The sequence below is a fragment of the Ursus maritimus genome, unplaced genomic scaffold (assembly GCF_017311325.1).
Source record: "Ursus maritimus isolate PB19 unplaced genomic scaffold, ASM1731132v1 scaffold_6, whole genome shotgun sequence".
Taxonomy (NCBI): domain Eukaryota; kingdom Metazoa; phylum Chordata; class Mammalia; order Carnivora; family Ursidae; genus Ursus; species Ursus maritimus.
The window spans coordinates 37,811,979-37,832,298 of NW_024426774.1; the positions used below are offsets into that span (position 1 = coordinate 37,811,979).

General features: G+C 42.1%; 1 protein-coding gene across 2 annotated transcripts in view; it reads right to left on the reverse strand.

Moving 5' to 3' along the window:
* Nucleotides 1-375: 375 nt before the first annotated feature.
* The window catches only part of KDM3A (lysine demethylase 3A), a 54,115-nt gene continuing 34,170 nt past the window's right edge, over nt 376-20,320 (reverse strand). The window contains exons 13-26 of one of the 2 annotated variants that reach the window (XM_040623224.1): nt 19,580-19,732; nt 19,350-19,445; nt 18,839-18,966; nt 15,329-15,524; nt 13,408-13,580; nt 12,796-13,032; nt 11,331-11,502; nt 8,879-8,966; nt 7,802-7,932; nt 3,953-4,072; nt 3,734-3,873; nt 2,303-2,479; nt 2,085-2,219; nt 376-1,092 (exon numbers count right to left, since the gene is read on the reverse strand). In XM_040623224.1, the coding sequence (XP_040479158.1) occupies nt 1,012-1,092; nt 2,085-2,219; nt 2,303-2,479; nt 3,734-3,873; nt 3,953-4,072; nt 7,802-7,932; nt 8,879-8,966; nt 11,331-11,502; nt 12,796-13,032; nt 13,408-13,580; nt 15,329-15,524; nt 18,839-18,966; nt 19,350-19,445; nt 19,580-19,732 (2,027 nt within the window). In that variant the 3' untranslated portion in view covers nt 376-1,011. The remainder of the gene's footprint in view (nt 1,093-2,084; nt 2,220-2,302; nt 2,480-3,733; nt 3,874-3,952; nt 4,073-7,801; nt 7,933-8,878; nt 8,967-11,330; nt 11,503-12,795; nt 13,033-13,407; nt 13,581-15,328; nt 15,525-18,838; nt 18,967-19,349; nt 19,446-19,579; nt 19,733-20,320) is intronic. The other variant, XM_040623225.1, reaches the window with a different exon arrangement.

Below are 20,320 nucleotides of genomic sequence, written 5' to 3' on the forward strand. Positions count from 1 at the left end.
CTAATAACTTCCTTTTCCTTTATAAATTCTTACTTTATTAAAGGCCAGAAGAAAGACAATGTATTTCCATCTCTGAAATACCTTTCCAGATCCATTTAGCCAGTCACTATTTGGATTTTTTTTGTTAACTTCCACTCCGAATTTAGCTAATTGGTGGTGTTTCTTTGCAGAAGTTCTGTGACAAGGTTTCCAGTTGGCTGGGAAGAAACTTATTTCCATGTTATTAGCATTATAATAATCACAAATCATTAAAGCATCTAATTTCTTTGCTTTTAAGACGAGCTCCTGGAGCAAAACTCTTACACTTGTAACATCTGAGAACAGTGTGCTGAACCTACAACCAGAGGATAACAATGCCAATGAGTGGAGTCAAAATATTATATGAATACTTTAATGCAAAATGCTTAACACTTAAAATTAGCAAAGCTTCATTTAAATTAAAACTCCATTGAACTAAATAAAGATGGTTAAACCCAAGAATTGTACAGTAGTTGATTTCTGCTATATGACGCCAGTCCTAATGCAACACAGCAGGAACCGCATCGCTAGCTGTCACTTCCTCCGTCGCTCATCTGAACCCTACAGGGTGAGGGAGAGGGTACTCAGACAGACACAAAACAAAATACAACCAAGTAAACTGCGCAGTGATTCCTACTAGTTACAAACCCACTCTGACTAAGCTGTCCCACCCAGCAGCGGGGGATAACTGCAGGTATTGTTCCAGGGCTGATACGAGGTTCTGTTTTTACAGCATGGTAGAAGTTCTGCACTAGGTGAAGAGTCACAGTTTAAGGATGCATGTTCTGTAAATAGTTCCTACATATACACATTTAGTGTGTGTAAACACTAGAAATATACATTAGACAGAGTACCCTTACCAGTTGGGTACAGTTTAAAAAAGAAGATGAGGTAACATGAATCTCAGAGTCCACAGGAATCCTGCCTGAAGAGTTTCAACAGCTGCCAGTAATTCGCTTCCAATGTACAGGGGTTAAGGCGTCTCCGGGACCCCTAGGGTTTGCCAAAACTGGACTCACTGGCTTTCAGCATAGCAACTGCGTCTTTCACTGCATGGTAGATAACATTCTTCACCTAAAAGAATGAGAGAATTATGGTCAGTTTACCACTAAATCTAAAATCTGTCACTAAGACTAAACATTTCCCCTGCCAACTTTACTACCATTCTCCCTAAAGTTAAAATTTGGTATTCAAAATGTCAGTACTTAAAAGGCCCCTAGACTCCTTTAGGCCAGTATTTCATACACATTTGAAACTCATGCCTCCTTTCCCCTCTTCCGTAGATGTTGATGTCCCATGACCCTGAGCCTGGTGAGTATAGGGAGAGGTAAGCCCCAAGCACAATTTTCCACAACTTTTATGTTCCCCTAGGTTTCCAAATATGAAACTACGTTACTTAATTCAGTACTGAAAGCATCTTTAAACCCACTCTCTGAGATCCTCTTTGGATCCCAGAGATTCTGTTCTGCTCTACTCAAGGATGAGAACACAGCACTTAAAGTCTTTGTTCAAGACCAATGTCTGGCAGTTGAGTCAGTATCAGAAGTCAAATCTGTTTATTTTCTTTCTTTCTTCTTCTTTTTTTTTTTTTAAGATTTATTTATTTATTTGAGGGAGAGAGAGAAAGAGAGCACACACGCACCCAAGCAAAAGCCGGATAGGGAGAGGGAGGGAGAGAGAGAATCCCAAAGCAGACTCTGCGCTCAGTGTGGAGCCCAACGTGGGACTCAATCTCATGACCCTGAGACCACAACCTGAACTGAAACCAAGAGTTGGACACTCAACCAACTGCACCACCCAGGCCCCTCAAAGATCTATTCATTTTTAATATTAAAGTCTTTCTCTTGGGTCATAGTCCTTTAGAATCTAAACAGTAACAAACCAAGGTGAGACTTACTCCATGTTCATTCCTCCTTGGCTTAAGCAGACAGTGAAACTACACATGAAGCCAGTTCATCAACTCACTGTACCAAGTGTGACATGGCCACGCTCACTGACTCTATTTAGTTCAGTAATGGGCCATGAAGCCAGAGACAGAGAATGCCAAGAATCAGTGCTATTTTTACCTGTAATTTATCTTCATGATTGGTATGAGTCTGTGACAGATAACGGAATTCCTGAGTAAGCCAGAAACAGTGTTTAACATGCTCTGGAGAAACAAAATCTTCAGCCACTTTAATACAGCTATATAAGTTATGAACCTGGAAAGCACAAGTTATATCAGTAGCACATATGCAAAAGTTCTTAGTGTAAAGAGAATAAAGAATAAAGTAATGTTTCTTGCCTGATGTGGAGCTCCTGCTGGGATAAATACCACATCCCCAAGAAACTGTACAATAGCCCAGCCTTGAACTCCATACTCTTGATGAAGACGCTTTCTTAGTGATCGGTCTAAATACCAGCTCTGATCATGAATGGGATCATGGTCTGCTGGGTTTTCTTGACCCTGCTCTTCTGAGACCTGGAACACATTTGAAAGATGATGAAACTGAGCAACACACTGAGGCACAATGAGGGCATTCCCCCGCCACCCACCCCCAGCCCCTGAATAATAGTGTGGGCAGTCAGCTGTCAGGCCTTTCTTAACAGGTACCCCACTGGCAGAAAGAGACAAGTAATACTCAAAGACATTAACTGAAAGAACCAAGAGAAGACTGAAAGAAAATGTGGTTTTCCTTCTGTCGTTTCCAATAATCTCTGACTGGCAGTCTGCATATTCTTCTAAATACTAGGTTTGGACAATATTTTGGTCTAGACTTTTGAACATAAGTTGGCTCGAGTTCCTTAGATATAGACTTGCTGTACTGCAGTTATTAAAAATCTATATTCATTTAACAATCCGAGTTACAGAGGAGTCCCAAAGACAGCTATAGATCAAATCTGTTTATTCCAGACTCAATATTTGGCAGCACAGACTCACAGACTCAGGGAGACACTATCAAAGGAACAATATAGCACCCAGCAGGTTTTGGAAGAGTGAAATGATCCTAAGTCAGAAACAGCTTGATTCAAACCAATGCTGGTTAAGGATCTACGTGGCAGATCAAGGCTAGGGGTGTTCGTGTTCACATCCAACCCTCATGAACAACTGAAGAGTACCAGCCACAGATACGTGGCTGATAAAAACCGAACACACCCCTCTTTCCAGTTGCCTAGAACTTCCACACACAGCCCTTGCTGAACAACTTGACAATTACTGGAAACCTGGAATCTTAAAAAGCCCCTGTACCCCTTTCCAATGGCCCCTTGCAAGCTAATGGCCACGAGTAATGCCTGAGGCTTTCCTGACCTGCTACTAAATGAGGGTGGACAAAACCCACATGGACCTAAGTAACTCACTCAGAACACAGGTATCAAGGGCCAAGGAATTACACATGAGCTTCTGCAGTACTTAGATTTTTAAGGCAATAAAAACAAATAAATGCAAACGATCAGAGGAACGAACCTGAAGGGAGAGCACAAAAATCTCCAAATGCACTATAATGTAAAACACAGACATAAGACAAGGCCTCCTCTTTTCAGAGGCGTGAGCCTGATCATTTAGAAATCTCTGTTCCTCAGCAATGGGCTTCAGCCTAGTCAATCTGACACGCAGAGATTAAACTTTTGAGGTTATGATTACTGCCCAGTAGCCAGTAAGTTCTTGACGTGGAGTAATTTCTAATAGTGCTATTCTCCATGCCTCTCTCCACAAGCCACAGGATAGAAAGCACACCTTTTTAAGGAATTCTCGTATTTTCTCCGTGTCCTTTGCAGCATATATGTGCCAGAGGGCTCCTGGCTTCTCTTTTCCTTCAATAAACCGCTTTATTGTGAGTTCATCAGAATCTCCATCTTGGATGGTTTTAAGGACTTCTGGAGCAAGAGAAAGCAAATATCAGACCACAGTCTCCAGCTCAGAGAGTAAGCCTCACTTCTATGCTTAGCACCCTACCTTCTTCTTGGTCGCACTGTCCTTTGGGAATTCCCACATACACCATGACATTAGCTGCATCAGACACATCTAAGTGAAGATTTGTTGTCCCGTATTTCCTGTCCTCTGGAGTAATCAATCCTGCCAACAGAAAACACCTTAAATTTACAGAGATGTTGAAGGCTGCCACTCTCTCTCTCACTCCCTGCGAGATACCTGGTCACAAAATTTAAAAGCTTCCTCATTTAAATCATGTAAAAGTAAGAAAACACTATTTAATATTAAGTTAACCTTTCAACTTTGAAAGAAAAAAATCTCATCAAATATTTAATTATAAAAATAAAAAATTAAGTCCTAATACTAGGACTTGTTTCTGATGACAGGCAAAGTAGGTCCCTGATAGACCGCCTGTGAAGAACTAAAAATCCTAGATGAAATTATTGAAAAAAAAAAATTTCTAATGAATTAATGTGCTGGCGAGAGAAGAAGAAATACTCATAAGCCAAAAAACTAGAAAGCAGGACTCAGGAATGGGAAAGTGGCTCTAAAGCTGAAATGTGCCAAAAGGACATGTGCTCAACCAGTTCTCAAGCTTTGGTTGTCGCAGCCTAGAGTACTCTGGGGCAAAACATAAGGCCCAGGCCCCCTCAAGATGGGGAGTCTAATAGAAAGCCCCCTCACATACACATAAAGCTGGGACCTCAAATGGCTGTACACTCAGAATGAGAGAGAACACTGCCCAACACGTTCCTTGGTTCCTTCAACAGTTTAAAAAAAAAAAAAAGTGGGGAGGGGGATAGTGAGCCACAGCATGAAGTCCTGGTTGGTGCTCATAGTCTGAAACTTTCATCTCTTAGCCCCAGGAAAAGACTCGCCTTGCCCGGTAGTCATCCTGAGGCTCACCGAGCCCTGTGGTCACTGTGGACGGCCCGCCCTGACATGAAGACCCTTGAACGGGCAGCAGAGAGAAGCATGGCTCGTAGGGGACAAGCAAAGGCTGTCTGCTAACCCACCAGCCCCTGAAACAGCTCTGTTTTGTGTGGAGGCGGCCAAGGGACTTCCCTCCGGCTTGCCAGAGCCTTGCAGTTTCAGGAGCAGCCTGACACAGGCGAAGGCACCCCATAACTTCAACTGGCACGGTAGCCCGAAGAGCCCTGTACTACAGTGATTTCCTTTCTTTCCATTTAGCTGAAATATCAGCCCTAGGAGAGGGCTGAACATTAAGTATTTAGGCAAAAATCAAAGGATATGCTTTAAAGAAGATGTATCACAGGAGATTTGCTTTAAAATGGTAAAGAAAAAACAGAACGGGAGGAAACAATGAAACATTCGTGATAAAAAATTGATAGCTGCTGTAACTGGGGAGCAAGTATATGGGGAGTCACTGTATTAGACTCAAGTTCCGAGTGCATTTGGAAAATTTTTCTGTAATGAAAAGTAAAAAAGTTAAAATTTAAGAAGGAGAAACAATTAATAGAAGGAAAATGAATGAAATGGACAGTAATAAATGATAGCACAGATGATTATCCAAAAGTCTGATTCTATTTATATAAAGCTCAAACACAGCTTAAAACTGAAGGACTATCCTGCGGGAATATAAACACATACGGTAGCGTTACAGACGTACGGGCACGGTAAACACAAACGGCAGGACGGCAGCTAACCCCGCAGGAGGAAGCGCGGGCATGAGATGGGAGAAAAGGGAGGAAGGGCAAACAGGTCTCAGCTTTGTCAGGCTGCCTGCTCTCTGGCCAGTGCCAAATGCAGGAAAAGAGTTGTGCCAAATGAGGAAGGAAATGACACCTACCAGCTACCCGCCCAACGCTCATCCACAGGCAGCCACGGGCAACTGCACGCTGATAAAGGAGTCTCTGAACGGAGAGAGCCTGGACCCCAATGGAACCAAGATTATAAAAACATGAAGGTCCCTGGGAAAGGATTCCCAGAATACAGAAAATCCTGGAACATAACACCGTGGATGGTTATGAAGAGCACACGAGCTGACACAAGGGGGGCTGCTGGGTGACAGCACTGGGGCTGGGGAGGTGGGGGGAGCAGAACTAGCCTGGAAATCAGAAGACCCAACGTCCTAGTCCCAGACCTGCTACTGACTGCCCCTTGAATGTCCTGAGCAGGTCACCATCCCTGCCGCTGTCCTGAAGTCCCGGCCGCCATGGGTAACACTGGTGGTGGTACTGGGGGATAGAAAGATGTTCTCTCTCTCCAAAGAGCCTTTCACCCTACTCTGACTGAGGAGTCCCAGCTCAATCAATCATCCAACCTTTGAAAATGATCGTGCTTTACTGTTTATAAGGTGTAAGGTGTTTGAAAATGAACACATTTTCATTCTTTTCAATCCCTACCTGCTGACTCTGGATGGGAACAATTCTGTCCGAGGTAAAGCTTGTACAGAGTAACACTGCCATCTATCTGTTGGTGTCTATGCTGCCAAGCTCTTTAAACCAAGCAGACAACTTATTCTGAAACTTCTCAGGTAACCAACCACTTCTACCCCATAAAGCTTCAGGAGGCCTACAAAGCACGGATAATCACTATGCAACACTGTAACATTTACTTTAGTGGAAAAATACTTTCAGTCACGTAAGTTCATTGTAAATCTCTGCTGGGAGCAGAGTACACCCTGAGACCCCAGCCGACTAGCTGCTCTGAAGGGCTGCAGGGACGGAAACTCAGCCGGGGAACATGTTACAGCCCCACAGCGTGTGCAGGGCTCTCTAAACTGAGACCTGAAAAGGAATAGGCCGGGGGACTTCACCTGCTGTGTCCTCTCTCCCACAGACCATTTCTCACCCTACCCTGGCAGAATGCTCTCAGGAGTCTAGGCCATCGGAGCTTCCCAACATAAACTCCCTTCTTGATATGTTCCCTGATCCCATTCCAGGTGGATCCCTGGACTGACTCCACCATAACAGAAGAACTGTGGGGCTGAGATCCAAGCCCTCGCTCCTCTCGTCCCCAACAGTTTCTGGAAAACACGGCAAAGATGCCAAAGGACTCTGTCCTTTCTTCAGGAGGGCTGCCACCCTCAGGTCTGAGACTGGACTTTGGAGTAATTATGGGAGGACGGAATAAAATCAAAGAATTTCTAGAAGGACTGGAAAAATGGGGTCCAAACAGTATAAAAGACTAAACCAAAGTCAATAAATTATCCAAACAATAGAAACTTCATTCAACAATCGACCAGTAAACAATTCCTTCAAAATAGCCAACTATAATCAAGCTCTAACTAAAGACCCAACAGAAAACTAGTCAAGGTCACAGCAATAATGATGAAAGACGACTCTGGCAACCAAGGCCATCAATCTCTACCCTGTGCAATTCTCCGTGCTGGATAGTTTACTGAGTCATGTCTAAACGATGAAAATCCAGTTCAAAGGGTGCTTCCAATGCTAACTTAAGTAACAAACTTCTACCCCCAACACAGGGGTATTTAAGTGTGGCAAGATGTTTAAACAGCTGGAATGCTAGCAGACTGACTTTATGAGTAACAAAATTAGAATTAATTTCTAATAACAAAATTAGGTTAATTTGATGATGTACCATACAACCATCACAAATTATCACACTAAAAACTATTAAGCAACACAAAGATTTTACAACAGAACATGAGACGTAAAAAAGAGAAAAATTAAAAATTACACACACCCTACAACTGCAGCTATGGAAAGGAAATACACCTACACATGAAAAGAAATGAAAGGAGAGATGCAAAAATGAAGCCCACTGCTTTGTGAAGTGCTAGCACTATAGACGTCTTCCATCTCTACCTCCCCTAAAAGCAATTTTCCAAACATTTTGACATGCTCTATTTCCATTATAATTCTTTCAAGTCAGCCATTTCTTCCTTACCGTAAGCATTATACATCTTGGGACCGAGATCTGGCCTCACAAAATAGTTTGGCAGCCTGGAGGCCAAGTTTAGTTTGCCATCTCTCCTTGTGTACTCGGGCAGTGGAATATTGGCCATCAGATCATCAAACCTAGGACAAGAGAACCAAGCATTGGCAAAATAAGCTTGCCTTAGTTCTAATCCATCATTGTTGTGATCGGTTTTGTTCCTTCTTACCAAAAGGAACAAATAAAAATATCTGTGCTCGTGAAGTTGGAGAAAGCTTTCCTTGAACAATATTTAAGAGTAGAAATTATAGTAGTTATGAACAGATATCTTCTTTCTTTCTTCTTTCTTTTCTTGCACACCATGTATCTTTATCAAAATGATCTGGAATATTTCAGACAAAATATCTGAGCAATAACTTCCTGATAAGAAGTGACACTCGGGGATGTACTGTTCATCAGTTCTAAGGATCCTTTCCAAGGTTCAAGCTCAAATCAGAAAAATGGATCTACCAATTCAGCTGTCTTGCTGTCTAATGCAGTATCATTATACTGAACCCTGATAGGTCCAATCCCAATACTGCTTCCAAGCCAGAGGCTGCACACCTCATCTGGCCTCTTCTCTGGCAGAGCACTATAGTGGAAATGTGTGAAGCTTCCATTAGTCAGCCAAATCTCAAAGTCCGTATCCTCTTCATCTCATTTAAAACACATATCTCCAAAGACTATAGTCTAGAAATAAAACATCAGCACCAGCAAAACTATTTCATTCATCTTTCCCTTATGAAAACTCTCTTCTCTTGGGGGCGCCTGGGTGGCTCAGTCGTTAAGCATCTGCCTTCGGCTCAGGGAGTGATCCCGGCGTTCCGGGATCGAGCCCCACATCAGGCTCCTCCACTGGGAGCCTGCTTCTTCCTCTCCCACTCCCCCTGCTTGTGTTCCCTCTCTCTCTCTGGCTGTCTCTGTCAAATAAATAAATTCTTTAAAAAATAAAAAGTAAATAAACAAGAAAAGAAAACTCTCTTCTCACCACCTGAAGAAGAATTTATCCTACCAAGTCAAGGACAGAATCCTCCCCGCCAATAATCATACCTGGAAGGCATCATATCTCTAAAATCCTCTCCTGGTGGCCAGTCCTTAAGCTTCAACACCATTGGTTCTTTTTCATTTTTCAAGCGGTCTGAAAGGTAACCAGAATTATAGAATTGCTACATTCATAACTCAGAAACAGACCAAAATAAATGGCGAATTAGCATTTTATGCTTAACAATGCAAATAAAATTTTTCTCTGCAAAATCTTCATAACCTGATACATTTAATACACAAATATTACTTTCTTTACTATTCCCCTCCTGCCAACTGCCCCATTTGTACCTAGGAGGCAGCATGGGGGTAGCAAAATAAAAATTACCAACTCATCTTTTTCTAGATGCTTATTAAACTGCTCATTCTTTGAGATTTCAGCCACCCCCTTTTGCCCATTACACATAGTTGGTGTTTTGACAGCTGTCTCAGATCCAGTATCTTTCTTCTGTACAGTGTTCTGGAAGAAGTGAGCAGTGCCATAACTAATGAACAGCAGTGCACTTTCGCAGTAAGAGGCCACAGATCTTTAGTACGCCAGGTTTTCTAAGGCTACCATGAAATAAAAATGACTTATTTTGCTCAACCTGATGTTCTGTCTAGGGACAACTAGAGCCAACAGCACCACACGGTTTAGTCGGAACTATTACCCACTGGAGGAAATGGCAAGGAGCCAAGAACCAGGGAGCTCTAATACGAAAAAGATGTTGATAATTATGATCAACAGCTATGACAACTATTATTTCATTTCTTGCCGAGCTCCAGGCTAAGCCAAGTGTCTCAAACCACTTAATCCTTACAACTAAACCCAATATCCCGATGAGATTAGGCACCATTTAATATTCCCATTTGGGGACGAGGAAACTGACAGACATACCCAAGGTCATCCAGCTAATAAGTGGCAGAACTGGGACCGGAACCCAGGTGTGATTTCAGACCTTGTACTCCTGATGACTAACATCTGTATAATGTTTTGTAGTCAACCAAGTACTGTCCCATAACCTAGTTTAAGTAAGTGCACACTCCAGGAGAAAACAGAAAAATACAGGGTACAGCGTATGTTCAGAATACCAGCAGGATGTCAGTGTGGGTGGCGTGCTGGGGGGCGTGCAACGGAATCATCGGCATAGGATGGGCAAGCTATAGTTGACTCGGAGCTGTGCGCACCATCTGCCGGCACGAGGAAGTTTGAGTCCCAGGAAAATTAAGTTACCAAGCTCCTATACACAACAAGGACATATCAGAGACAGGATTTGAACTCAGGCCTAACTGGAAAGCTTCAAAAGACCTGTTGCCCAGACACGGTGTTCAGTGTCTGCCTCGGCTGCACAGCACTGCCTTGCCAGCTCAGGTCCTTTCCCAGGGGTACCAATATCTAGAGACTGAGGGAGGCAGGGGGACAAAGGCCCTGACATTTCCAACTTCAGCCCAATCTGAGACAAAAAGGGGCAATACTTGTTTCAGAACTCCCTGCAGGACTGGCCAAGGCTCTTTCGAGTCTGCACTGCAGCTGACTCCTTTTCCTGCTCAGTCCTGATTTCTCCTCCTTTGTTTCACAGAGGCTGACTCCTAAGTACCCATCTTCTGTCTGAAACTCCATCTCAGCACCTACTGGTGGAAAACCCCATCATGCCTTGTATTAAAAAGTCAGCTATAACTTCGTTATAAAGTTTGTTGAAAAGTATGAGCTATAATCTGTAAATGTGGGTAAAAGGGAATAAGGAAGCAATAGATTAAAAGGTGTAAGTGTGTCTTAAAAAAATGAGAGTGATAAATGAGTAAACCTGAATTACTGAGAGTCTGAAGAATGAACCGGCCAAACCCTCCAGCGGGGATGGGGGCCTGGTGATGGTGTCTGCGGTGATGTGAATCCTCAAGGTCCAGTACAAACTTGATGTTCCTGGCAACAGTTTCCTGACTGGCCAATACACAGAAAGGGCCAAGTCTCAGCACTAGACACACAAACCTTCTTACTGCCTCAACAGCCCCCAGCCCAGATGCAGTAGGCAGTGACCATGATACCCCACGTTAAATGAATTCACATTCCCTGGTATCTTTGGGTCTGCTTATCTTGTTAAACAGTAAATTTTTTAAAAGCAAAAAGGATGTATGAAGGTGAGACACACACAAAATCACCAGCCTTGAGTCACAAGCCCTGGCTTTGTGCTCCCCTCCCCATGGGCATAAGTGAAAGCACAGAATTTCTGTCACAGGACAGACATGGAGCCCCCTGAAGAACAGATGACCAAAACCTCACCTCTCTAAGGAACTACAGAGTGAACGCTGCCTCAGTTCGAAAGCATAAACTTTTAAAAAGAAAGGGGAAGAAGAGATAAGACACAAATTTTAAACTCCAAGATCACGGACAATGCTGTTGCTGCCCTTGAAGGGTTTCAGACTCCTGCTACTCCTGTGCCCTCCCTTCACAGCCTAACTCCCTTAAAAGGTCTTTAATACATACTTGGAACATCTTCAAATCCATCCCAGAAGTCTCCTACTGTGGCTCCTGTGATGATTTCATTGGTCCTACAGTTGACAAGGTCGACTTCCTGGTTCCCAAACTCTTTCCTGAAGGATTCGGGTTTCCAAAGGTCAGTGTTCAATTTATGATGCACTCCTGACACCATCACTGGCTAAAAGAAGAGAACAAAGACTTTAGTTTGAACTCCCCCAGCTCTGACCCCAAACAATGGCAGCCCTTTTTCAAACTGCTGTTTGTTTGTTTCTCTGTGGCTGGTCCGCAGTGTCAGATCCTGAGGTGACAGCTTAGTGCTCTGAGCTCCTGCAGCACTTCTTATCTTCATGTACTCCTTGCTCTCAAACTACATTAGTAAGCTTCCAGAAGCAAGGATCCCATCTTCTGACTCTGAGGCCGTTACTCACAGAATACCAACATCAAGGCTCCGGACCAGGCAGGGAATGTAAAGGGGAGACAAAGGTGGTAGGAGTGTCCTGTCCAAAAGGGGTGCTGCCACTGGTCTCCAGCCTGCTGTGGCCAGGCAGGAACATGGACCTGTGGTTGCCAAAACAAACCAGAAACCCCAATCTTTAGGTGAAACAGCCTAACTAAAATATTGAGGAGTTCGAATTTTCTAAGCATTATGGAATCCAAACAAAACATGGCTAATGGATCGTATTCAGCCTGTCGTCGTCATCATGAGCAAATATTAGTATACACGGCTGAAAAAAACGTAGGAACTTTTTTTGTTTTGGTTAAATACATACATTTCTCTATTTGGCAATTCCCCAAGTCCTGGCCTTGTCCAAGAACACAGTGTTCCTTTAGTGAGGACTCCATTTGGCCCAGAAGAGAAGCCAAAGACCCAGAATACAAAAAGCAAAACAAGAAGCAGAGGAACAGGTCTACAAAGCCATGCATCTCTCAAACCATCAACCAAAACGTAAGACTGAACAATGCAAGCCCCTGGGAGACCACACGCCAACTCCAAGAGGACACCGCATGGCTCTGGCCCACCGAAAACTGCCTTCACCCTAAACCCTTCAGAGTAAGGATTTGAGTTGGGAAGAGGGACACGCGACTTTGATTATATTTTGTCTAATCCCCCAAGCCCCATCAGCCCCCTAGTCTCACCTGTACCCCTCCTGTTGATGTCTGTCACCCAAGAATCTGTCACCCAAGAATCACGGTGCCCAAAAAGCATTCATCAAAAACCCAAACATGACTGGTTTAGAAGCAATCAAAACCTCACTGGAATTGAGCTCAGGAATGTCTGCTGTAAAAAATAAGACTCACAGCTACAGCGCCTTAATTATATTCACCCTCAACAATAAAGTACAAAATGAGCAGATAAGGTATATACCACTTACAACTGAAGGGTGGGGGGGGGGCAGGATTGTCAGGAGCCTACCAAAAGAATGGAGAAAGGGGCTCTAAATTGGGCTGGGGGAACAGAGGTCCCTCTTACCTGTCCTTGTTTCCAGCACTCCCTAAACACATTCCAGTTGCTCTTGTTGTTGGGATCCTGGAGGCACAGCAAGCGATTATCACACAGCCAGTAGTGAGGAGTGTCAAAGCCCAGAATGCTGGGCTTAATAGTCAGTCCTTGAGGCCTCTTAGATAAATCAGAGGAAGCCTTATTTTGCACCAAAGAGGCAAAGATGTCATCAAGGATTTTTGGTGTATTTTTCAGTCCATTTTCGGTCTGAATTTGAGAAAGAACACAAGTCTGTAAACAGGTCATTCCCTACCATCAAAAAAAAACCCCATTGCTATAACGCTAGGATAAGTATCAAATACCCAGAAAAGAATCTAAGCCAGGACCCTAAGACAAATAGGTAAGTTCCTTTCCCCCACTTGACTCTCAGAAGTAGATGCAGAAAAAGTTTAACAGAAAAAAATGGCCCAGCTCAGTACTATAACCTGTGAAGCCCAGCTGCACTGAAACCTTCTGTACCCATGACAGAAAGCCTAAGAGTCATATCTTCTTTCTGTTGTGTTTTAATTTCTCTAGTCTCTTCCTGTTCTGACTCTATTCATTTTTACAAGATGGAATACAAACAATAAAAGAAACGTATACCTTTCCTGTAGAGGAATTCAAGAGATTTCGGAGGAAACCAGAATTGTTGTTGCTTACAGGTGTTAAAATTGTGCTGTTAAAGGTGTGGAGGACTGTGCTGGATTTGCTCAAAGGGGGGAGGGGTGGAAGGCATTTGATTTCATTCTTTAGGATTGGCATCGTTGGTTGTTTTTCTAGAAACAAAACCAAAAACATCCAGATGGAAAAGCACTCCGAAAGGCAAATCCCTTACTTATCTTCTATTAATAGAATTACTTTGGAACTTGGTTTTCATTTACTTTAGAACTTAGACAAGGATTTCCAACTGGTATTAAAACAATAAATATCCAACATTCAAGGTGATATTATGCTAATTGGGTTTTTTAAATGTTTTTTTTGTTGTTGTTGTTTTCCCCCCAGTATAGGTGACACACAAGGTTCCTTTAGTTTCAGCTGTACAACATCGCGATTCAACTTCTTCGTTATGCTGTGCTCACTGCAAGGGTAGCTCCCATCTGTCCCCATACCAGGCTGCTACAATACCATGGACTGTAATCCCTATTGCTGTGCCTTTTATTCCCGTGTCACATTCATTCTGTAACTGGAAGCCTCGATTTCCCACTCCCCTTCACCCATCCCTCCACCCCACCCCTCTTTGGCATTCGTAAGTCTGATTCTACTTTTTGTTTATTCGTTTGTTTTTTTTAGAATCCACATATGAGTGAAATCATATGGTGCAAATGATATTTTTTAAACTTCCATTTTCTATTTGTTTGCTCCTGATATACAAAATATAATTTTTATAAATTAACACTGTAACTAGCAACCTTGACAGATATGTATTTATTAAATATAGATATAGATTTTTCACATGATTTATCAGATTGTCTAAAATATCAACAGCTTTATCACTTTCTTTCCTAACCTCTTTTTTTGTTTGTTTGCTTTACTGCAATAGCCAGGACTTCCAGTACAACGTTTAATAAAATAGTGATGGCAGGTATCCTCTCATTCCTGAAAGGAGGCACACTGTTAAAAAAATATTCAGCCAAAAAAAAAAAAAAATCAAGCATTATGATGTTTGCTGTCAGTTTTATTGTAGAAACTCATTAGATTATGTTCCCTTTTGTTCCTAATTTAAAAGTTATTTTTTAAAATCATGAATAGGTACTGAATTTTACTACTTTCTGTGTCTTGTCACATGACTTTTCTCCTGTATTTTCAATGTTAAACTACACCTGCATTTCTGAAGCCCTGCTTGGTCATACTGTAGAATTCCTTTATTTAGAGTACTGAAACTTTGTTTAGGATCTTTGAGTGAAAGAAATTAACCTGCAATTTTTCTTTCTTATAACTAAAAAGCAGAATCGCCTAAATTCTAATTTAACTATCTGACTCCAAAGCCTAAATTCTTTATACTGTTATCAAGCATCCTAAGACAACAGCACAGATGAGAAAAATAAAACTGAAGCCAGAACATTCCAATTAGACAAAATAGGAACAACAAACAGGGTAAGGACAGAAAGGTAGAAATCGTTTATTAAAACAAGTCCCAGCCCACTCCTTTCTTGCCAACACAAACTCAGCCTAGAGTTCTACTGTCAGCAGTTGTTCTCCCTTTTGGGACTGCACTTTTTTTTTTTTTTTTTTTTTTTTAATGTAGGCTCCACATACTCAGCATGGAGTCCAACACAGGCTTAAACTTACAACCCTGAGATCAAGAGTTGGATCCTTAACCAACTGAGCCACCCAGGTGCCCCTTGGGGCTGGATTTTAAAACTACTTGCATTTATGTCAGGTCTCACTGGTGACTACAGGGAACCACTCCTTTCCATTCCACACACTTCTAATCACACAGTTCTCATAGCAACTGAGGTCGCCAAACCCCTCCGAGAATGGACTAAAGTTCTCAGGAACCCATAGGAAAGCAGGAAACCCTCACCCTTGTTTTCCTTGTTGACATTCCCGCTAGTCAGGTCTGCCAGCCAGTTTAAGGGAGATGTGCTGGCTGGACAAGCAGGCTTCATGCTGCTGGCTGGCTTGGAAGCGGCTTCCCCAGCCACAGGCACTGGCTCCAATACCAAGGGATTCTGCTGGAACACGGCACCAAGAGTAGGTTTTTCTCCAGCAAAAGAAGTCTGTGTTGAAATTAAAAAGAGAATTTTCCACAAGCTGAAACATTACATTTCCTTTTCCTTACCTTCTCTAACAGCTCACCAGTAAGAGAGAAATATCCCAAACAAAACCACCTAATAGCCCTGGACATCACCACAACTGCAGTAATCTTATAATAATAGACCACAACTATATAAAGTAGAAGAGATTTTAATTGTTTTTTAGCCTTTAAGTATTACTGATGAAAACAAAAGATATGTTAAGAATTTAAATACAGCAAGATATCCCTCCCTAACCCTTAATCAACCATTTTCTGCTCAGACATATCTCTATCACTCCACCTACCATGTTGTTTTAAAATGACCAGTTTATGTCTATCCCCCCTGTGAACTCACAGAACCCTGAATAAGCACTCACATGGTTGCTAAATGAATGAATACGTGAAATGAATGAGTGAGAGAGGCAGCATAGGAAAGATACAGCTGTGATTTCAGAAGGAAACGAGATGCAGAGAAAAAAATGCTCTTTTAGCATAGCATAGTAGGCTTTAAAAATGAGATGAACAGCTCTTAAAAGAACTCCAACATTTAAAAAACTAGACAGAGCACACCACTTATTTTTCTGTTACTTAAAAACTGCCTTGACTTAGCTGACAAGTTTATACAAACATAAGAAGGAAAAACAGTCAAATTCCTGCTGTGGTCCCGGCCTTTCTTTTACATGTGACGAATTTCTGTGATACTCAATTATCAGTATTGTTTATTATTCCTCTGTTATTTATTTATTTTTTTTAAAGTAGGCTCCATGCCTAGCACGGAGTCCAATGTAGAGCTGGAACCCACGACTCTGAGATCAAGACCTGAGCTGACATGGATCGGAAGAATTAGCATAGTTAAAATGTCCATGCTGCCCAGAGCAATTTACACTTTCAGTGCCATCCCGATCAAAATACCGAGGACATTTTTCAAAGAACTGGAACAAATAGTCCTTAAATTTGTATGGAACCAGAAAAGGCCCTGAATCGCCAAGGAACTGCTGAAAAGGAAATACAAAGCTGGGGGCATCACAATGCCGGATTTCGAGCTGTACTACAAAGCTGTGATCACAAAGACAGCATGGTACTGGCACAAAAATAGACACATAGACCAATGGAACAGAACAGAGAACCCAGAAATGGACCCTCGGCTCTTTGGGCAACTAATCTTTGATAAAGCAGGAAAAAACATCCGGTGGAAAAAAGACAGTCTCTTCAATAAATGGTGCTGGGAAAATTGGACAGCTACATGCAAAAGAATGAAACTTGACCACTCTCTCACACCATACACAAAGATAAACTCCAAATGGATGGAAGACCTCGATGTGAGACAGGAATCCATCAAAATTCTAGAGGAGAACATAGGCAGCAACCTCTACGACATCAGCCAAAGCAACCTTTTTCATGACACATCTCCAAAGGCAAGAGAAACAAAAGATAAAATGAACTTATGGGACTTCATCAAGATAAAAAGCTTCTGCACAGCCAAGGAAACAGTCAAAAAAACTAAGAGGCAGCCCATGGAATGGGAGAATATATTTGCAAATGACACTACAGATAAAAGACTGGTATCCAAGATCTACAAAGAACTTCTCAAACTCAATACATGAGAAACAAATCAAAAAATGGGCAGAAGATATGAACAGACACTTTTCCTGAAGACATATAAATGGCTAACAGACACATGAAAAAATGCTCAAAATCATGAGCCATCAGGGAAATTCAAATCAAAACCACACTGAGATACCACCTTACGCCAGTTAGAATGGCAAAAATAGACAAGGCAAGAAACAACAATTGCTGGAGAGGATGTGGAGAAAGGGGATCCCTCCTACATTGTTGGTGGGAATGCAAGTTGGTACAGCCACTCTGGAAAACAGTGTGGAGGTCCCTTAAAAAGCTAAAAATTGAGCTACCCTATGACCCAGCCATTGCACTACTGGGTGTTTACCCCAAGATACAGGACGTAGTGAAGAGAAGGGCCATATGCACCCCAATGTTCATAGCAGCATTGTCCACAGTAGCTAAATCGTGGAAGGAGCCGAGATGCCCTTCAACAGATGACTGGATTAAGAAGTTGTGGTCCATATATACAATGGAATATTACTCAGCTATCAGAAAGAACGAGTTCTCAACATTTGCTACAACATGGACGGCACTGGAGGAGATAATGCTAAGTGAAATAAGTCAAGCAGAGAAAGATAAATATATGATTTCTCTCATCTATGGAACATAAGAACTAGGATGATCAGTAGGGGAAGAAAGGGATAAAGAAAGGGGGGGTAATCAGAAGGGGGAATGAAACATGAGAGACTATGGACTATGAGAAACAAACTGAGGGCTACAGAGGGGAGGGGGGTGGGGGAATGGGATAGGCCGGTGATGGGTAGTAAGGAGGGCACGTATCGCATGGTGCACTGGGTGTTATACACAACTAATGAATCATCGAGCCTTACATCGGAAACCGGGGATGTACTATATGGTGACTAACATAATAAAAAATCATTATTATTGTTCAAAAAAAAAAAGACCTGAGCTGAGATCAACAGTCAGACGCTTAACTGACTGAGCCACCCATGTGCCCCAATTCCTGTTACTGATGAGGAAGTGGAAGCATATGTGAATCAGCTGATGTGAACCAATGTCATGCAATTAGAAAGTGGCAGAAGAATTCAAATTTAGTTCTGAATCTAAAGAGCACAGCTCTTCTACTTCTACTGCCTTTGACACCACAGCTTTATGAAAATGTGGAATTCTGCCTATCAACATGGGAGAAGACGCTGGGGTGAAGGGGAAGAAGGGAGAACGAGCGAGAAAGATGTGATGGTGGAGGTGAAGCGGAAGCTAGAAGGAAGAGGCACATGAGAACCATGGAAATATACATTTTTTATGGTGAATGATGGGTAAAGTTCATTTCAATATTATTTCCTTTAACTCTTCAAATATATATAACATAAATAAGTTATACTCAGTAATTTTAAAAGATTACCTTAACTCTATAAAACACGAAAAGTTTCTTAAAAATCCACATAAAATTCAACAGCAACTCATTAACTATAACAGAAGACTTTTTTGCTTTTTCAAGGAACAAAAATTACAACCTACTAAAAGAACCTACAGATGAGGTCCACAAAAATGTGAAAAGTGAGAATGGGTCCATGAAATGTCACATGAAATGTAGGAGTTGTCTCTTTCCACTGAACACTGTCCATGTTCCTTTCAAGTATACTACAGAAATCCTTAGGTTATTTGAAAAGATAGAGAACAATCTCGAGGATGGTGAATCTAGCATAAATAGTATACCTGTTTTATGTCTTCCTTTGAGGCTGGCTTTGAGAAGAGTTTGAACTGCCTATTTGAACAGGGACAATTTGCTTTTATTCCCCATTTTGCTCTCACAGAATGAACGATGTCTCCAACATCATAGAGGGCTAAAAAAGGGGGGGGGGAGAGAGACAAACATCTCAACAAGGGTATTAGGTACTTTCAACCTCAGTATTACAAAGCAGAAACTGGTATTTCCAACAGAATTACTTTTTTTTTTTTAAGCCCCATGGTGCTTAGATTCTCTCCTTTTCATCCTAAGTATGTCTTCCCCCACAAATGCATCATTTTCCTTCCTTCTACGAAACTATTCACAAGATCTTAATCAAAAAGTTTTTGGGGCATGATTTAATACATCTTTGGACAATTTGTGGTACAAACTAAAGTAAGTTATCAAGCAATTATACTACATAACGTAAAACCAAACCACCAGCCCCAATGAGCTAACCAAAACCAGGGGGAAAGAAAATCACTGCACCACACGAAATACCTTTCCCAGGAATGATTTGTGTAGGCATCAGGTTCTCTGGTTCATGTATCTGACTCTTCACACATCTGAGCCAAGAGAAAGTCTTGTAGGCAGCACCTGCAAACGAATGATTTATAGTAACTGCTCCTCGTGGACTATGGCTTCAGAAATCCATCAACCACAAATCAATAAAAGGCTTAATTTAAGAGTGTCCTAAGGGGGGCTTGGAGGAGAATCAAGTCATTTCTCACCTTGTTGGCAATTCTTCTTCTTCATCCGGTAGCAATCCACACACACTCCAAACCCACACCGAGGACACACCCAGTGTAGGTTGAAGATGGTGGTGTCACACACATCACACATTTCCCGAACACCTTTGACAGCTCGCTTCCAAGCAACCTGTCCTACAAAAAAATCAATAAATCACTTAGTCTCGGGGAGGAGAGGGTTTTTGAAATAAAACATGAAAGGAGAGGGAAGCTGATGCCATTCCTCCTTTGTACTGGAGTTCCCACCAACTCTGTTCAGCCTTCAAAGACCATCTCAAATGCACCCCCAACCCCTCCACCATGAAGCTCTCCTGGATTCCTTCAGCACTCTCATCAACTTGTATTTGTACTTCAGACTCGGGCTTCTTCACACTGTATACAGTCAGGTGTGGTTTTACCTCTCCCCAGGGGACGAAGCTCTGTAAAAGCAGAATCCCTGCTCAAAGGGCTGTGCCTTGTCCCCACCCACTCTGCATAGTGCCGGTACGTACTACGTACTGCAGAATAAATCAATGAAAAAAGCAGCAGTGACTACAGAAGCTGCCGTTGGGACACAGGTATTACACAGCAGGGATTCTTTCACCTTTTGGATCATATGCCCCTTTCAGAATGTGAAGAGGGCATGGACCATGCTTTCTCTAAAGGAAAAAAAAATGATTCAGATACACAAAGCCAACACAGATTGTTAGGCTGTTCACACAGCCCCTGAATCCACTCACACAG